The 19,998-nt window shown below is 40.9% G+C and overlaps 1 protein-coding gene across 2 annotated transcripts in view; it reads left to right on the forward strand.

The window, feature by feature from the left end:
* The window catches only part of LOC122799534 (P2X purinoceptor 2-like), a 409,405-nt gene that overhangs the window by 252,064 nt on the left and 137,343 nt on the right, over positions 1-19,998 (forward strand). For both annotated transcript variants that reach the window (XM_044068664.1, XM_044068663.1), the window contains exon 9: positions 4,879-4,969. In XM_044068664.1, the coding sequence (XP_043924599.1) occupies positions 4,879-4,969 (91 nt within the window). The remainder of the gene's footprint in view (positions 1-4,878; positions 4,970-19,998) is intronic.

Genomic DNA, 19,998 nt, shown 5'->3' on the forward strand with positions numbered 1-19,998 from the left:
AGTTATGTCTGCATCCTCAAAGGCAATACACAATTGTGTGCAGAGCTCCTTGTAAATGGAGCCACGTATACTGAGCCAGAAGATATAGCAAACCTACTGGCCAACAAATTTAACTTCAACTTTACCCATCTTTCCCCCTCAACCTTCCCTCTGGAAATACACTCAGATATAACTCGTCCTGGTATCACTAGGGAACAAGTCTTTAATGCTCTCTCTAAGGCCAAGAACAGTACATCAATGGGCTCAGACAATATCCCAGGATGCGTTCTAAATAGCATGAAGCATGATCTATTAGGCCCTCTGGAATTGCTGTTTAATTGTAGCCTCCGAACAGGCTTCATGCCTCATAAATGAAGAACTGCAACAGTCATCCCTTTGCACAAAGGTGGGCCATCTACAGACCTTGGAAACTACAGACCCATAAGTCTCACTAGTCTCATATGCAAAGCCATGGAAAGAATTATCATGGAAATGATCAATAATGATACTGTAAACCTCCAGACACTGGACCCAACCCAATATGGTTTTGTCAAGGGCAGGTCATACCTACCCAACCTGGTGGATTTCTTTGAAAAGGTCGCCAAAGCAATGGATGAAGGCAAAATGGTTTACAGTGCCTATCCTGAGCTGGTCAAGGCATTTGACACAATACCCCACTTAGGTATTGTTGACAAACTCAAGAGATTAGATACAAAGCCTTATGTCAGCTGTTGGATAGCCAACTGGCTCACAGACAGGACCCAGGAAATTAGAATTGGGGAGTCCATCTCTACAAAGAGGCCAGTCAAAAGTGGAGTCCTTCAGGGATCAGTCCTGGGACTGCTCCTTTTTGGCATTTACTTCTCAGAAGTCAAGGCCAATGTCGGTGGTCTCTGGCTGACTAAATTTGTAGATGATTGTAAATTAGGAGTGGTTATTTAATCCCACACTGACACAAATGTTCTCCAGGAAGGACTGACACAGACAAACAACTGGTGTTAGAGCCATGGACTAAACTAAATACCAAGAAATGCATAATAGCATCTTTCAGAAAGTTATCTGCCCCTTGTAACTATCATATTGACAACACACTCCTTAGAGCTGACCCAGTAGTCATGGACTTAGAGACACACATAGACAGAAATCTAGTCTTTGACCATCACATGTCTACAATAGTGAGGAAATCATTCTATGTTGTGCAACCTATAAACAAAGGTATGGTATCTAGGTCCAAGGAAGACATCGTTCCACTGTATTTGGCATTCATCAGACCTATCATTGAGCATAATGCCCCCTTTAGTATTTACCTAACCAGGCATATCCAACGATTGGAATGTCCACAGAGGTTTCTCACTAAAAGAATACAGGGCATAAGTAACATGTCCTATGCAGACTGTCTCAAGGCCCTGTCCCTGTATTTTGTCTCCTACAGGCTGTTAAGGGGAGATCTATGCCTGGTATTCAGGATATTGTCAGATCCCACTCTGATCAATTTCCTGCATATCCACGAAACAAACATTGCCAGAATTACCCATTCTAAAGACTTAAACTTGCCTGTGATATAAATATATGGGTCTAATTCAGTAGACCGAAATACCACTTACCCAAAATTCAGTTAACCAAGACAAAAAGGCGGACAGCATGAGAACACCAATGTCCCAGAGCACTGACTCACCACTTCAGGTAAGTAAACCCTTGGTCACCCTATCAAACTTTGCCCTTTACCCTGTGGTAGTGTGATCTCAGAGTTGGTATATTATGTTGGGGGGGGGGTGGTGTTGCTTTCATTCGGTTTTGTTTGTTTTTAAGGATGGCCAAGTGTTTACTTACCTGGAGTGGTGAGTCGGTGCTCTGGGACATTGGAGTTCTCATGCTGTCGGCCTTTTTGTCCCAGTTAACTGAATTTCAGGTAACTGGTATTTTGGTCTACTGAAGTAGACCCAAACAGACCTGCTGGAAAGAGAGGTATATATCCCAGAGACTATCCTGTTTCTGGAACAAGCACCCCATTCATATGAAACAGAGTTCCTCCCTAACCCAATTTAAATGTAACTTGGACAATTGGATGGGGAACAGGAAATTCATCCTTGGTTTGGCAACTATGTCTCTAATGGACACAGGCAGTTTGTAAATGGTTCATCTCCCAGGCGCCTGCTTGTAAATGTTTCATCTCCCAAGCTCCTGCTTACAGTTATCAAAGGTACCAGAACTTGCCAGAAATTTGGGATTCATGGCTAGACTTAAAAAGGCTCTTGTGATCATCATTAGCCTAGTAATGACCTATGAACCTAAACACCTGTGAACCTATAAAGAGTACAGTGTCAGACAGAATGATTTTTAGAACAGGGACTAAACTGGATGACGACTGACATGCTGGATAACTGCACGCGTGCACACACACACACACACACACACACACACACACACACACACACACACACACACACACACACACACATTCTCTCTCTCTCTCTCTCTCTCTCTCTCAAGTAAGAGGTACTGTCACCAACGTGGTAGCAACATGTCCAAATTTCACAACTTTATGCCCTTTTCCATTCATCTGCAAGCCTCCCCTTTGCTGATTACAGAATAGTAGACTAGATCTCCACCCATCGCGGGGTATGGGTTTGCTGGTTTCAGCCACTCACACATAGTATAGCATAGAATAGTGCAAGTCAGCAGCAAGCTGCCTCATGAAGGCATCATCCTGGGCTATACAGTTCAATTCATGTCATCATGAGGTCTGTAATGCCTTCCCCATGCATGTGCCATGCTTACATACACACACACACACACACACACACACACACACACACACACACACACACACACACACACACACACACACACACACACACACACACACAGTAATGAGAGGTACTGTCACTAGTCTGGTAGCAGCAACTCCAATTGTTCCCTTTTCCATTTGCCTGCAAGCCTCTGCTTGCTGGTGACAAAAGAGTAGACCTGGTCTCCACCCACCCCCTCAAATACATTTGCTGGTTTCTGTCACTCACTTATATTTCTTCTTGCCAAATCCTCCAGCTATTGTGCTGCTACTTGAACTTGGGTCATCTGGGTTACAGTCAGAGCTTTATCACTCTACTCCATGGAGTCAGGCTGTTTGATTTTATTAATCCATTTATATTAGTCATGTAGATGCTAAAATAGGTAATTAAGGATGAATGCTCAACCATGCAAAAAAATAAAAGAAAATAAAATATAATAAACATTTTTTTCTTCTACTTCTAGGCAGCTACATGTTTGGTGTAGCCCATAAAACCTGGGAATGGTAATGGTACTTTCAGTCTGTTGTCCATGATTACTTGTATAATGAAGACATTTATTACTTCAGTTGTGGTTGCTCATTTCACTTCTATTCCATACTGCTTCATTTCATTCACCCCTCCACATCAAACTATGGGTGGCACATGTCCACAGTTTACTTAAGTCCACTGTCCTGATATACGGGTGCCCCGTCATAGTTAGGTCAGAGACATGATGGTTCACACTATCCCACAGATCACACAGATTTATCTAAGGTGTTCACCATGCTGGCTTTGTCAGTTCTCTTTCACTTTTCAGAACAAAGTCTACATTTATCTTTCAGTAGCATTTTCTGCGGATGAGCGTAGAATGACTGCTTTTAACAAACATGTCTCTGTTAGATTTAGCATAACTCTGGCTAGTTAAACTCAACGTACAAGTATCAGTCCCATAAGCTAGCTCAAAAAACTGAGCAAGATTTGGTGGATTGTGCAACTAGGTATAAGAATCTTCAAGATACCATGGTAGACACAATCAGGCTACGGCATGCAAGTTCAGGGATTTTCCTAATAAGAAGATTAATAAGAGATAACAAACAAAATGTGTTAAGTGATGATCATATGCAGTCTTAAATAGCATATTGCCAGACAGAATGATTTTCAGAACAGGGAATAAACTGGATGACATGGCTGACATGCTGGATAATTGCTAAAAATTTATTCTTTGACTGTGGTCTAATGTATCTACTTGCAGAAGTCAGCATGTCTTCCTGTAGGGATTGTGTGAAACTGATTTTGTGTAGAGGAACACTAACCAGCTTCTGGGGTTCAAGTTAAATTCATTTATTAGTCAGTTTTACCTCTCTCCCTCCTTTTACCTCACCTCACTGTTTGTGTTTAGCCAAGTCCTTATGCCCCTTCTCATCCTCTGAAACAGTGAGAGATGGAAGTAGCAGCATACCTGAGCAGTTGTTTTAGTTCATATTGACCTACCTCTCTGACAGCCACGTTGTGGTGTCTAATGATGTCACTGCAGGTCAAGCTTGCATGCACACACCCTCTATTGCAAATTATCTGCCTGTGCCTACACCAGAGGCTACTTACCTGATGAAAACAAACCCAGAGCCTCTTCCCCTCTGACCAGCACTTACAAGAATTGCTCAATTCAGCAAACTCATCACCTAGGCCTTTTCGCACTCAGCTTACTAACTGGACATTGAACAGGGAATCTCTCTGGAACATGGCCTCACAATGCCACATACACAAGGGACATAAAATTATTTTACTGGGGCAGCTCAAAATGTCTTTGAACTTGAACTTCCACCCTTAGTAATATCAAACTCGCACAGTTATTAGTCCATTTCAGGGTGCTAATGAAGACAATGATACAATTACATTTCATATATACTACAGAGTGCTTAGAAATAAAGCTGTGCTATAGAAGTGTGTTAAAATGAATGTCTTAAATATATAATTGAGCTGTACAATTAAAATGCATTTTACTTTTTTATCTTATTTTCTAAGGATGATTTTTTGTGTCTTTACAAAGCAGTGGTGGGATGTGATGTTAAGTGCATAGTTTTATAAGGCTGCAACACAAAAATGATTTATCTTTGTGTTTCTTCTATTTCAGATTTGCGAAATATCACTACATAAACAACACAGAGTACAGAACGCTAATAAAAGCTTACGCTATACAAATTGATGTTATTGTACATGGCAAGGTGTGGACTTTTTGAATATCTTTTTTATAGCTTGTGGATTTTATTTTTGACAGTAGAGTAAGATCTAATAGCATGAATACCCTAGAAAACTGTGTCATGGCTATATGTAATATAGTGTTCAATATATGTTTCTTCATGTTTTAGCTAAAACAGGCGTCTTCTTTCATACCATTCTTGCTATTTGCTTTTGCTTAGATAAATGCCATTCATGTTAGCAATACATACAGCTCTTATGTAGAGCAACATTCAAATAATTCTACTGAAAGGTCAGGATCACACTCCTTCACTTTTTTTTCTTAATCATTTTTTGCTGAAAAAAGATCTATATCCACTACTAATTTATGTATCCCCACAATTTCCAGTATTTTTTTTTTAGTTATTGTGGCTATTTTAGACATAACATGCACAACAAAATAGTTATGGTTTTGCTGTGTGTCTGTGCGTTTGTGTGTGTGTGTGTGTGTGTGTGTGTGTGTGTGTGTGTGTGTGTGTGTGTGTGTGTGTGTGTGTGTGTATATCCATGTGCACATGTGTTTCTCTTTATGCCTCTTGCGTGTTAACTGCTATATTATATATTATGTGTACTGCATAACTTTATTCTTTCAATGCGTTTCCAATGCTTATCTTAGGAGTTTGCAGCGGATCTAGGAATGTATTATGCATACTATATTGCATTTTATATAACCAGTTATAAGTTTATCATATTCCAAAGGAATGTTGATTGCTTACATACTCACTGACATAGCCATCACACCTACCTGTATCCTACATATTCACTAACATAGCCACCACATCTACCTATATCCTACATATTCCCTGAAATACTCACTAACATACCCATCACACCTACTGGTATCTAACATACCTATATCTTACATACTCTATAACATACCCATTACACATACTGTAACCTGCACACTGAATGACATACTCATCATACGTACCTGTATCCCACATACTCACTGCCATATCCATCACACATACCTGTATCCTACATACTCACTGACATATGTAGCCATCACACCTACCTGTATTCCACAAACTCACTGACATAGCCATCACACCTACCTGTATCTAAATACTCACTAGCAAAGCCATCACACTTACATGTATCCTTCATACTGACTGAGGTGCTCATCATACCTACCTGTATCCTACACACTCATTAACAAAGCCATCACACCTACCTCTATCCTACATACCGAATGGCATACTCATCACACATACCTATATCTTACATACTCTCTAACATACCCATTACATATACTTGTATCCTGCACAGTGAATGACATACTCATCATATGTACCTGTATCCTACATACCCACTGCCATATCCATCACAGCTACCTGTATCCTACACTTTCACTAACAAAACCATCACACCTACCTGTATCCTACACACTCACTAACAAAACCATCACACCTACCTATATCCTACATACCGAATGGCATGCTCATCACACATACCTGTATCCTGCATACTGAATGACATACTCGTTATACGTACCTGTATGCTACATACTCAGTGTCATAATCACACTTACCTGTATCCTACATAGTCACTGCCATAGCCATCACACCTACCTGTATCGAAATACTCACTGACATAGCCATCAATCACATCAACTTATATTCCATATACTTACTGACATAGCCATTGCATCTATTTGTATTGTACATACTGACTGACATAGCTATCACATCTACTTGTATCCTAAATACTCACTGACGTATTCATCACACTTACCTGTATTTTCATCTTTCTAGATTCCTTGCTCAGCTACTCTAAGTGCATACACAAGGGCACAAACTCAAGCACCATTCCATTACTTGTATAAGATACAGTCAAGGAACCCAAAAAAGTCTCAGACATTCAGCTGACACCTTAAACATTTGCATTATAATTTGTTTCACTCCGGGTATAATCTGTAGTTTAATTTCAGGTATTCCATTGACAGCTGCACTTCTTATGGATTGATCTACTGAGTCAACAAGTAGGTTTCCATCTTCCTTGCCACCATCTATCAGTGGGAGAAGACTTATGTGCTGGAGAACAGCTCTCATTGAGTTAGAACAAAGCATCCCTGTCACAGACTAAATTGTTTGATGTTGGTCTGAAAGGCTGTGTTCAAATTCCTCAAGAGTATAAGATAAGAGAACTATTCACTTTAATATGTATAATGTTAGCAAATGAGTCATTCTCAAGTTGTCAGGGGAAATCATCTCCTTGGTACCTTTTATGAAAGTTCACTGACACCCAACCAGTATCAGTTTAATTCTCCAGGTGATGCCACTGGGAAATGGCTACAGTGTCACAAGGACTGAATTTGTGTACTGTAAAACTAATTTCCTCCAAAGTAAGGAGACCAAACAAAAACTATTTGCCTCAGTTCATCAGAGGTAAGTGACTCAAGAAGTGCTAAAATTAAAGACTTACTGCACAGTTAAAAGGACCTCTCCTCACACAGTAAATGACTGTACTTTAACAGCCTATAGATTCTTGCATTTTCATAAGACTTGCCTGTATCCTCCTTTTGAGCTATTTAACTGGAGATGTATGTGTTAACATGAAATATTTGCCTAAAAGACCTTTAGGGGCCAGATTCAATAACACCCAAACTAAGTGTACACAAAGTGTACATGATATGTATTCAGGAACATCCCTACCACACTTTTTGTGCTTTCTAGTCACTCAGAAAGATTGCACTAAGTATGCATGCGGTCTCCACTTTGTGGTAACCTTTATGAATCCCCCTCAGTATTTAAAGCTGCAAGAAAATCAGTAGGAAAACCAAAATTAGAAGGAAGAAGATGTTAGCTATGCTTGTGTTGTCTGTTCAGTCAGAATGATGTACACTTATTATGGGCGTTAATGAATCCTAGGGCTAGACTAATTATTAGCATGTATAACTATCTTAGAGTGGAAAATGCAAATTGCACTGATCTGGAAACATAGACAAGCTGAGACTAAAATAGGTCCAATGGGATCAGTGCTCCACTCTCATTAACAAATTCAAAATAAAATAAAATAAATAAAATGAAATAAAATAAAAATAGCAGCCTATACCTCTCAAAACAGTCTTAAAAAGCTTACATGTAAATTTCCTTTTTCTTGTGTGACATGAATTGAAAAACCTTTTCAGCTTGACTTCATATACTACAAAGTAAAAACATGGCTGAAGTTTATTCATGTATTTACTTCTGATTGTCAAGTATGCTAACTGGTCCAAAGGCCAAGAGGCAGTAACAACTTTTCAAAAAAGAATTTACAAAACTGATTTTCAGAGTTAGACTTCAAACCAGCATTTAGATTCAGAATACATTATAACACCTTAAGTCATATCACCCTTATTTGCATCTTCACCCCTTCTAATTTTTCCTTTACCACTAATTAAAACATGTATAAGATATCTATCTATGCCTAACTATCAGGGACTAATTAAATACATGTTGCCAAGTGCCATTGTTCTGGCTGATACTCTTAGAGCACCTCGAAAAGCAAAGTAATAGGACTGTTTTAACCATTATATGTTCCTTTAAATGTAAAGTAAAGTGATTGCTTAAGTTACTATGTATGCCTTAAACTGTATTAATCTGTACAAACTGTATGTTACATGCATCTTCTTCTGTTTTTGTATAATACTGTTTGCATCATCTAACTAATGAATATTATATACTGTTATACTAACTGGCTTGTGGAGCATTTCTCCACAGCCTTCCACTGAAAATGGGATCTTGGTCCAGTCTACTTTCCCTGTAAACAAATGCCAACAAATAAATAAATAAATAACATCTATAGTTTAGAATAGAGGTGTTATTACAAATCAGTTCAATATATAAAATATATATAAAAGAATAATGGCATGATTTATTTACATATATACAGTGGTTACGTAGCTGTCTTTATATACCATTATGGCTTCATATTGCAGAGCATATGCTGATTTTTAGCAGGATAGCTTAGGCACCAGTTCCCTAGATTTAACCTGTTTCCATATGACAGCTGTAGTTATATTCACTAGTGAGGTGTGTTTCCAGAGCTTTTCAAAACAGTTAACTTACTAGTTTTTTTTTTGTATTTTGTCTGTAAAGTATTCCATGCTAGAAGATCAGTTTTATAGAAGTCTCTTTCTGTTATTGCCATGGTACATGGGGTCTTTGTAGATTTATGGTGTCTTGACAAGTCATACTGGAGACTTCTGATTAGTGGTGTTTAGGCAATAAATTTCATTTAACAGATGGTAGTTAGAGTATTTAATAAAAAATGTGCCCTTGACCGATAATTACTTGGTTTTCAGTTTATCATAATAATGTTTCCCCCAGGGGCAGCTCATGGTACTGGCTGCTGGCCACCCCCCCCCCAGTTAAAAAAAAAAAAAAGAAAAAGTGTAGCTCCCACTGTATTTCATTGTAATTTTAATAGACTGTAGTTTTCCATTACACCACAAGGTGGAGCTCCTTTTCAGGGATATAAAAGGGAATTTCGAAAGTGAAAGAGGAGACTGGGATACTAGCTAAAGGAGGGAAGACTGAAGCAAGACGCTGAAGGGAAAGAGGGCCTTGCAGCATGACTGGATTTTCTTTCTTGTGCTTTGGGGACAGGGAAGTGAAGTAGCAGATTGTGTCTGTCTTTTGCTGAAATCCTGGATGATGGTATTTTGTAGAATCAGGTGAGAAGTCTGAAACCAGTGTTTCCACATCTGTATATGATTCAACAAGAAAAGGAGTTACTTTGGGCCTAGTACAGAGAAACCATAGATGACTACCAGAGTTCTGGCAGGTGATTTTCTACTTTTCTCATCAAAGGAACCACAGTGCCTGGTCACTAGGATATTCTTGACAGAGTGGTGAGAGGCTCTGGCCATCATTTTATATTTTTATAAGATTGTGGATTTTCACCCAAAAATGCTTTGTGGATTACAAATAGCTGGGATCCATATGAGCTCCAACTTGGGCCCCATCATGCCGGCAGCAAGACTGTAAATAGTCACTGGCCAGTGAACAGGGTATAATAGAGTGTTTCATAGTTGGTCTGTTTAGAATTGATCAAGGGGTTGAGGGTGTTAGTACTGCTCAATACCATTGCATTTTCTCATATTTGTATCGTTGCATTATAAATCTTCATTGTTCAATGACATTGCATTTTGCTAGTTAGAACTGCTGCATTCAAGAATTTTGCTGCTCAATGACATTGCATTTTCTCATATCTACATTGCCATATTATAACTCTTTTATTGCTTAATGACATTGCATTTTTTCCTGTGTTTATATTGCTGCATTATAAAGCTTTACTGCTCATTGATATTGCCTTCTTTGTGCATGTTTGAATGTCTAGAACCTTTTCTGTTAAATTCTGGGAAAGACGGTGAATGTATGTTTTCATTGCATGCATATCTCAACTTGCCTTATTGCTAACTGGTGTACTGTTGAAATAATTTGTTTGTGGTTGTGCTATTGCCTTTTAAACTAGATGTGTCACCTGGAATAAAATCTGTCATTCTTGCCACTTTGGTGTGTTGGGCCTATAAGGGTGTCACCAGAGTCAGGTAGGAAGGAACCCATATCTACTTCAGCTACACCTGCGGGTGTGCTACATTTGGGGGCTTGTCTGATATTGCCTGTACTGCCTTGGACTCTACCCTATTCCCCTGTATGCGTGGAAAGCAAATCCAGCAGAAACATGAACTCAGAAGTAGCCGCTAAGTGGTGCAAACAGCACAATGCTCAGTCAGAGCATTGTTTAGTTCTGGTGTTGCCAGGGGTCACATAGACTGATATGCAAATAAATCAAGTCACATGATCCTTACCAGATGGAGGGCATGGATTTTTATTAGACAGCACTATGGACCTTACCAAGCAGAGCACATTGGCCTTATTAGAATGGAAAAGTCCTTTAGTGTATGAGCACATACCTTTGAGTGTACAAATTTCAGGTGAGAGTGCAGTCCGTGTGGTAATCCTTGAGAAGTGCACTACCTCAGCAACAGAGAAAATACCTGTGGAAGCTACCCAAGTAGGTCAGAACCTTACACCAGAAGCTGCAGCTTCACTGCCCATAAATACTATAGGGCCTGAAGTTTTGAATGCTTTGGGAAGTATTGTAGAAAAATGCTTAAAGCCTACACAGCCATTCACTGGGTTTAGCTACCACAAATTGCATTTCTTTTCTGGCAAACCCACACCTCTGGGAGAGGAAGATTTTGAATCCTGGATGGATCAGGCTTCACAAGCTCTAGAGGAGTGGGATATCCCAGAATCCCAGAAGAAGCAGCGGATAGCTGAAAGTCTAAAGGGATTAGCTGTGGATACCATATGCAACTTAAGGATGGGTAAGCAAGATTGCATGGCCAAGGACTATTTAGGAGTACTGCAGGATGTGTTTGGATGGACCGAGAGGGCTGCTGACCTACTGTATCAGTTTGGACATACATACCAAGAAGTTGGTGAGAAACTATCTGATTACATTAAGCAATTAGATAAAATACTCCACCAGATCATCCTAAAGAAGGAGGTGGATCCAAAATTAGCTGATTAAGTACGGATCAGACAAATTTTACAGGGAGCTCAAGCTATGGACCCCATTGTGTGGAAAATGAGGATGAAAAATAGGGAAGAGACTCTAACTTATTCTCAGTTAGTTAAAGAGGTGAGGGAAGAAGAAGCCCTGTTGGAAGCCAAATCTCAGTGCTCAACAGCAACTAAAACAGTGAGTGAACACCAGCAGGAGCCTATGGCCGTGCTCACTACTCAAACAGGAGTAGTGACCCAGAGTCTCCGCAATGTAGAGGTGTCACAGTTGCAGATGCAGGTGTCTTCCCTGACTGACTCCATAGCTCAAGTCACCAAGACAGTTGGAGAATTGCCGAAAGCTGTGGTAACTTTAGCTGAAGAGAGAAATACATTTATTTATTTATTTATTTCAGTTTGATTACCGGGGAGGTCCACTGGGCTTGAGGCCCATTTTCAGTGGAGGCCCGGGGAGAAAAGCTCCACAAAAACAACAGTATTAATTACAAAAAAGAGTTCAGACAAAAAAGTACATTAGAATTAATAGGTAGATACAAATAGTCCACAATTACCAATATCAGATGGCTAAAAATAGCAAAAGTATTAACAGTTTCAGTTAATTTCAGCAGGAAAAAAAACAAAAAAATTATGGGATATTGTAAAAAAAGAAGAATTTACTGTTTAGTAGCTTATGCAATTAGTATTTTAGAAGAGGTGAGGAGGAAAGGAGGTCAGCCTAGGGTGGCTTAGTAGCTTCTGCATATAGTGCAAAAATGTATTAGCAGCTTATACAGCTAGTATTTTTGGAGAGGCTAGAAGAGGTTAATTAAGTATAGAGGTTAGCCAGGAGAGAAGGAAGAGGATAGTTTGAAAGGTGTAGGTTGAAGGGTGCAGTTGCATATTCTATTTAGATAGAGATGGGAATGAAGTTGGGTTTTGAAGTTATCTAGATTGTTGCAGGTTCTTAGAGAGGTGGGTAGCTAGGGTAAAGGATAAGAGCAGTTGGCCAGCTGGGTGCTTGGGTTTTTGTACTGTGATCAGGTTTTGGTGAGAAGATATAAGGGATCTAAGGGGGGTATAGGGTAGAAGAATATTGGAAAGAGCAGGACAGTTAGTTGGATGGAACACTAATTTATGGGCTGTGGTGAGTTGGAGAAAGGTAAGATGATTGGGGAGTTCAAGCCAGTTTAGAGAGTGAAGGGAGAAGCAGTGATGAGTGGAGGATTTGGCATTAGTTGCAAATTTGGATATTTTGTTGTAGCATTGTTCCAACTTGGAGGTAAGAGTAGATGATAGATTAGTGAGCAGAGGAGAGACATATAGTAGAGAGGGAAGGAGGTAAGTAGAGGCAAGGGTTAGCCTAGTGGAAGGAGACAGAAAGTGGTTGTTTCTATACAATAAGCCAAGTTTTATGTGTGTTTTTTTTATGTTTAGCTGGATATGAGTGTTGAATTTCAGCTGGTCATCAACTGTAACACCAAGAAGTTTGGTGGAGGTTACTATCTCAATAGTGGAGTTGGTAAGGCTGGTAATATGGAAAGTATTTTTATCAAGAGATGAGGATTTGTAGGGGGGAAGAGCAGGATCTTAGTGTTGTTGGCATTAAGGGAGAGGTGATTTTGGAACATCCAGTTTTCAGTGGTTGAAAATGCTGTTTGGGTGAGAGCTTGGAACTCTGTTACGTTAGGGGCGTGGCAGATAAGAGTGGAATCATCAGCATATTGCACATTTGTGGTGTTGGGGATGGCTTTATGAAAGTCGTTAATAAAGATATTGAATAGTAATGGGCCAAGAATGGAACCTTGGGGTACTCCGGTAGGCGTAGGAAGGAAGGTAGATGTTGCTTGGCCCCATTTCACAGCTTGGGACCTGTTTGAAAGGTAGCTAGCAAACCAGGAAAGAGCTTGTTGGCTAAGGTTGAGGTTGGAAAGATGGTTTAGAAGGAGGGAGTGGGAGATGGTGTCAAAAGCTTTGGATAGATCTAGTAGAACAGATGATACTAAGTTACCAGAGTCACGGGCAGAGTTCACAGAATGAAGGAAGGAGAGAAGGGTGGTTAGTACTGTGTCCTGGACGGAAGCCATGTTGGGTAGGAGAGAGTAGTTGATGTTCAGTAAGGAAAGGCAAGAGCTGTAGGTTGATACATTTTTCTAGGATTTTGGATATAGGGGAGAGGATGGCAATGGGACCGAAATTAGAGACATTACAATTCTTGCCACCTTTGTGAAGTGGAAGAATGAAAGCAGAACGCCAGAGTTTGGGTACATAGGATTCGTGTAGAGACCTGTTTATTAGGATGTTGATAGGTATAGCAATGGAATCAGAAGCTATCTTTAGGAAGGAGGATGGGATGTTATCAGGGGCATTGGAGCAAGGCTTAAGTTTATAGAGCAGTTTCTTTATTAGGTCGGTGGGTGCAGGTTTGATTTCAAAGTGGGGGGGTGGAAAGGGAAAGGAAGATTGATATGGGGGGGAGGGTTGTTGTTGGTGAAAGTCTTGGTTAGATCGGCGATGGAAGAGGTGAAGAAGGATTGAATAGTGAGGCAATTTCAGGGTCAGATTTGCTGGTGTCAGGAAAGGGGTTGTTTTTTGTACCTGGTCTAAGGAGAGAGTTAATGGAGTTCCAGAATTGTTTGGGATTTCTTGTGTAATTTTCTTGTAGTTTGATATAGTAAGACGTTTTATCTGTAATGACTAGTTTTTTGGCCAGGTTTCGTAATTGCTTAAACTGAAGGAAGATTTCAGGCTGTTTGTGTTTAAGGTAAGCTTTCCAGGTTTTATCCCTTTGGTGCGTAATCTTTTTTGTCTCTTTGGTGAGCCAAGGGGTGGTTTTAGTTTTGCTCACTATTCAAACAGGACTAGTGACCCAGAGTCTCCGCAATGTAGAGGTGTCACAGTTGCAGATGCAGGTGTCTTCCCTGACTACAGCTAGAACCTCCACGAAAGGACTCAGGGAAGAACTGAATCAGCCAATGGACAGAGTTCCTTCTGGATTTTGTTTTCACGGTGGGGATGCAGGGCATATAAAGCAAAAGTGTCCTAATACAGAGAACTTGAAAAAAGTAAATAAACTATTATTGGCTAGTGCAATGCAGGCAAACTTCAAAGGGCCTCAGTGAAGTAGCCAACTGAGTGCCCAGTTACAAAGAGCTCCATAAAATCTAACATCAAGAGACAGCATCCTGGATCTCTTTCCATGCAAACCCTTATAATATGGGAGAGAAATTACCTACTATGCACATTTCTAGCTTATCTGAGGTGAACAATCGAATTGGAAAGCCATCTCTGCCAAAATCTCAGCATCTGAGACTGCAAAGCATTACTAAGCAAGAGTCTTATCCGTTAAAATGGTGAGGTCAACTGGTGGTACCTCAACCACATGCTGACTGCCATACATCTGAACAGCATTGGAAACAGAAACTACCCGATGGCCTACTGGGACCATCCCCTGTCATGTCAGTAGGAATGTATAGTAAAGCACTGTTGGATACTGGTGCACAAATCACCATTCTGTACAGAGACTTCTACCAAAAATACTTAAAGCATTTGCCACTTGAAAAGTTAGAAGATGTGGAGATCTGGGGGCTAAGTGAGATAAAGTTCTCTTATGATGGTTATGTCTCACTCAAGTTAGAATTTTCCACTTCAGTTGTTGGGTCAACAGAAGGTTTTGAAACACTCACTGTTGTGTGCCCCAGGCCAAAAGGAAAGGATTCAGCATCCATTTTAGATGGGACAAATACTGACCTCGTCAGAAGAATGCTAATGCCTCAGTTGACCCAGGAACACCCAACACTACATCCTCTCCTGAGACCAGTTTTCTGTGCCCTTCAAAGGGAGAAGGATAGTAAGAAAGATGAAACTGGTCATGTGTAGACCCTGTCTGGGAAAGAGCATATAATTCATTCTGATCGGGTCACCTGCTTGACAGCCAAAGTGAGTATGTGTGGACAAACAGTTTCCTCCCATCTCATGATGGAAACAGATCCAGAAAGTGACTTGCTACCGGGGCTGGAACTAGTCCCAGACGTTTGGCCTGCGGACAAGTTAAAGCATCCTTATGACACTTTACCTGTGGGTTTAAAGAATAAAGGAAGTACTACCATTGTCCTGCATTCACAAGTGCATTTGGGAAATGTTTATGCTGCCACTCGCTTATCTGCTTCTGTGTTGACAAGGAATGAGACCAGGCCAACGAGTTGAAGCTGGAGGATATTGATATAGGTGGTGGTCTCTTGCCCCCTGAGTGGCTAACCAGAGTTAAAGAACTACTAATGATAAAGAAAAATATTTTTTCTACTAGAGAACTAGATGTGGGCTGTGCAAAAAGTACAGAACACCGAATAAGAGTAAAAGAGGACCGGCCTTTCAGGGAACGTTCCAGGAGAGTACCTCAAGGAGACCTGGAGGACTTAAGAAAACATTTGGAAGAACTAAAAGCCACAGAGATAATTTGAGAGTCAAGAAGTCCATATGCCTCTTCCATTATCATTGTCAGGAAAAAGAATGGGTCAATACGCATGTGTGTTGACTATCGTACCCTGAATCAGCGAACCATTCCAGACCAGTACACAACTCTCCGGACTGAAGATGCTCTAAATTGCCTGGTCGGCAGTAAGTGCTTCAGTGTGCTAGACTTAAGGAGTAGATACTGTCAAATCCCTATGCACCCAGAAGATAAAGAGAAGACTTCCTTCATTACCCCTTTGGGATTTTTTGAGTTTGATCGCCTACCTCAAGATTTATCAAATGCACTGGCAACTTTCCAGAGAATTATGGAAAGAACAGTTGGAGACATGCATCTCCTGGAAGTCTTAGTCTACATGGATGACATCATTGTCTTTGGGAGTACCCTAGAGGAGCATGAAGAAAGACTGATGAAGGTATTGGACAGGATTGAAAAGGAAGGCCTGAAGTTGTCATTGGACAAATGCAAGTTCTTCCAACCTTCAGTGACTTATGTGGGACATGTAGTGTCTGCAAATGGAATATCCACAGATCCCAGCAAAGTTGAAGTGGTGACATCTTGGCCCAGACCCAAAACTATCACAGAGCTGTGATCTTTTCTGGGGTTCTGCAGTTACTATAGAAGGTCTGTGGAAGGATTTTCAAAGATAGCAAGACCCCTCAACCATTTGCTTCGAAATGATGAGAAAGCAGATGAAACAGATGAAGATATCCTGGTGAAAAAAACTAAGTAACCAAGAGGTTCTAAAGAACTCATCGAGAGTCGTTGGGCTCCTGAGTGTGAAGAGTCATTTGAACAGCTTAAATATTGCCTCACACATGCCCCTGTGCTGGCATATGCTGACTCAACAAAGCCATACACTTTACATGTGGATGCTAGCAGGGATGGCTTAGGAGGAGTCCTTTACAAGGAGTATGACAAGAAGCTGAGCCCTGTGGCTTTTATCAGTCAGAGTTTATCCACCATAGAAAGAAACTACCCTGCACACAAGTTGGAATTCCTTGCTTTAAAGTGGGCGGTAGTGGCCAAGCTGCATGACTATCTCTATGGGGCTGAATTTGAAGTGCAGACTGACAACAGTCCTCTGACATACATCCAGACCACTGCAAAGCTAGATGCTACTGGACACAGATGGATGGCAGCTTTATGCAACTATAATTTCAGTTTGAAATATCGCCCAGGACACGAAAATGGAGATGCTGATGGTCTGTTCAGATGACCTCAGGGAGATTTACACCCCAACGATGAATGGGTAGAAATTCCAGTGCCAGAAGTGAGAGTTATGTGTCAGATTGCAACCTGCTATCAACACAATAAATGTTGGGCCCAGAAGATGGGTCTGTCTGCAGCAAGCATACCCCAAGCTTACTGTAATCTGGTCACTTTACAGGCTTCGTCACTACCAGCTTTGAGTAACAGTGACCTCAAGAGAGATCAAAGAGAAGACCCCTTAGGTCAGCTGGTGGTAGCTGCTTTAGAGAAGAAACAAGTTAATATGCTTAGCATGGATATTCATCCTCTGGCAAGACTTTTGGCCAAAGAATGGGACAGACTCCAGATACAGCATGGACTAGTGTATAGGAGATCTCCAAGTGCACTCGGCAGTGAAAAATGGCAATTGTTGCTTCCTCAAAAACATAAAGAAGTAGTACTCTGGTCATTGCATGATGAGCACGGTCAACTTGGTTATGATAGAACTATGGGTCTGGTATGCGACAGGTTCTACAGGCTATGCATGAAGCAAGATGTTGAGGATTATTGTTGTACATGTCTTCGTTGCATTCAAAGACTCTGCCAACCAGGGCTGCCTCATTGGGTCAAATGGAAAGTAGAGGACCCATGGAACTGGTCTGTATAGATTTTCTGTGCATTGAACCGGATGAAGGCGGGATCAGTAATGTGCTGGTGGTGACAGACCACTATACCAGATCTGCTGAAGCATTTCCCACTTGCGATCAGAAAGCTATTACAGTGGTGAAACTACTAGTTGAGAAGTTCTTTGTACACTATGGCCTGCCAAAAAGGATACATTCTGATCAAGGACGTGATTTTGAGAGCAAGCTTGTCCATGAACTATTCACTCTGTTGGGACTCCAAAAAAATGCACCACTCCTTATCATCCTCAAGGGGATCCTCAGCCTGAGCATTTCAACAGAACTTTGCTAGACATGTTGGGAACACTATCTGCTGAGAAGAAAAGTCAATGGAGTAGACATGTAGCCACAGTGGTGCATGCTTACAACAGTACTAAAAATGATGATACAGGATTCTCGCCTTTCTGTTGATGTCACCTTTGGAGTCACAGCTGATGATACACCAGTGCGATCTCATGGCAGTTATAGGGAGAGACTCAAGAAGAACCTCAGATGGGCTTATGAGCTTGCTGAAAAATCAACAGGACAAAGACATCAGCGAAACAAGGCTCACTATGACAAAAAGGTAAAGATGCATGACTTGCAACCATGGGACAGAGTTCTTTTGAGAAATTTGGGACTACAAGGAAAGCATAAACTAGCTGACCACTGGGGATCTGAGATTTACATAATTTGTTCTCAGCTACCTAATATCCCTGTCTACCATGTTTGCCCTGAGGGGAAAGAAGGACCCATTAAAACCTGGCACTGCAACAACTTAATGCCTTTGGCAAAATCAGTGAGACTCATGAATCTGGAACCTAGAATTACTCAGCGGAAGCCTAACTCAGGGCGATCCAGAAGGCTAAGGCGGAAAGGAACTATCCTTTCCAATGTTCAAGAGCCTATGCTTCCTCCTGCTGAAGGAGAGGAGGACAGTGATGATGACTGGGGTTTCAGTAGGCTTTTTTATGAGGATGTTCAAGACCCTGTGGGCTGTAATCTCAATGTAAATGCACTGGAATTCGTTCCTTGTCATTTTGAGCAGCCCAGACCTAACAATAGTCTAAGTAATGTTTCTGTACCTCTTACAGAACCTGATACTGATGGAGGCCCTGCTAGGCAAACTTCAGAAAATATTGCTGAGGACAGTCATACCATTATGGAAAACGAAAGTGAAGTTATACAAGAGATGATCTTAGATGTAGGCAATATGCCTTCTGAAGAACTGTACATTGAATGTGATATGAGTGACAAACCTTCCGGGCAAAATTACTTAGCTGTTTCTTCCAAACCAGAACTGCAGATACTGATTCGGCCACCACAGAAACTTACATATAACAGTTTGGGACATAGTACACAGGAACCTGTGACCACAGCTCATCAAAGAGTCTGCTCCCATAATCCCTATGCCTCCTACTCCACTGGTGACACCCCATCCCAAGTTAAGCATAAGGCTGATTACCCTTGGTGGAATGTACCCTTTGAATGCAAACATATTGTTCAGTTCTTGAGGGGACCCAAGATTTTCAAGTGGGGGGAGAGTGTAGCTCCCATTGTATTTCATTGTAGAAGTAATAGACTGTAGTTTTCTATTACACCACAAGGTGGAGCTCCTTTTCAGGGATATAAAAGGCAATTTCGAAAGTGAAAGAGGAGACTAAGATACTAGCTGAAGCAGGGAAGACTGAAACAGGGAGCTGAAGGGAAAAAGGGCATTGCAGCATGACTGGATTTTCTTTCTAGTGCTTTGGGACAGGGAAGTGGAGTAGCAAAGTGTGTTTGTCTTTTGCTGAAATCCTGGGTGATGGTATTTTGTGGAATCAGGAGAGAAGTCTGAAACTAGTAGTTCCATGTCTGCATATGATTCAACAAGAAAAGGAGTTCCTTTGGGCCTAGTACAGAGAAGCCATAGATGATTACCAGAGTTTTGGCAGGTGATTTTCTACTTTTCTCATCAGAGGAACCACAGTGCCTGGTCACTAGGATATTTTCGATGGAGTGGTGAGAGGCTCTGGCCATCATTTTATATTTTTATAAGATTGTGGACCCCCCCCAATGCTTTGTGGATTACAAATAACTGGGATCCATGTGAGATCCAACTTAGGCCCCATCATGCCCGGCAGCAAGATTGTAAGTAGTCACTGGCTAGCGAACAGGGTATAATAGAGTGTTTCATAGCTGGTCTGTTTAGAATTGAT

This window comes from Protopterus annectens, chromosome 4.part0, assembly GCF_019279795.1.
Source record: "Protopterus annectens isolate FY-2018-M chromosome 4.part0, PAN1.0, whole genome shotgun sequence".
Taxonomy (NCBI): domain Eukaryota; kingdom Metazoa; phylum Chordata; order Ceratodontiformes; family Protopteridae; genus Protopterus; species Protopterus annectens.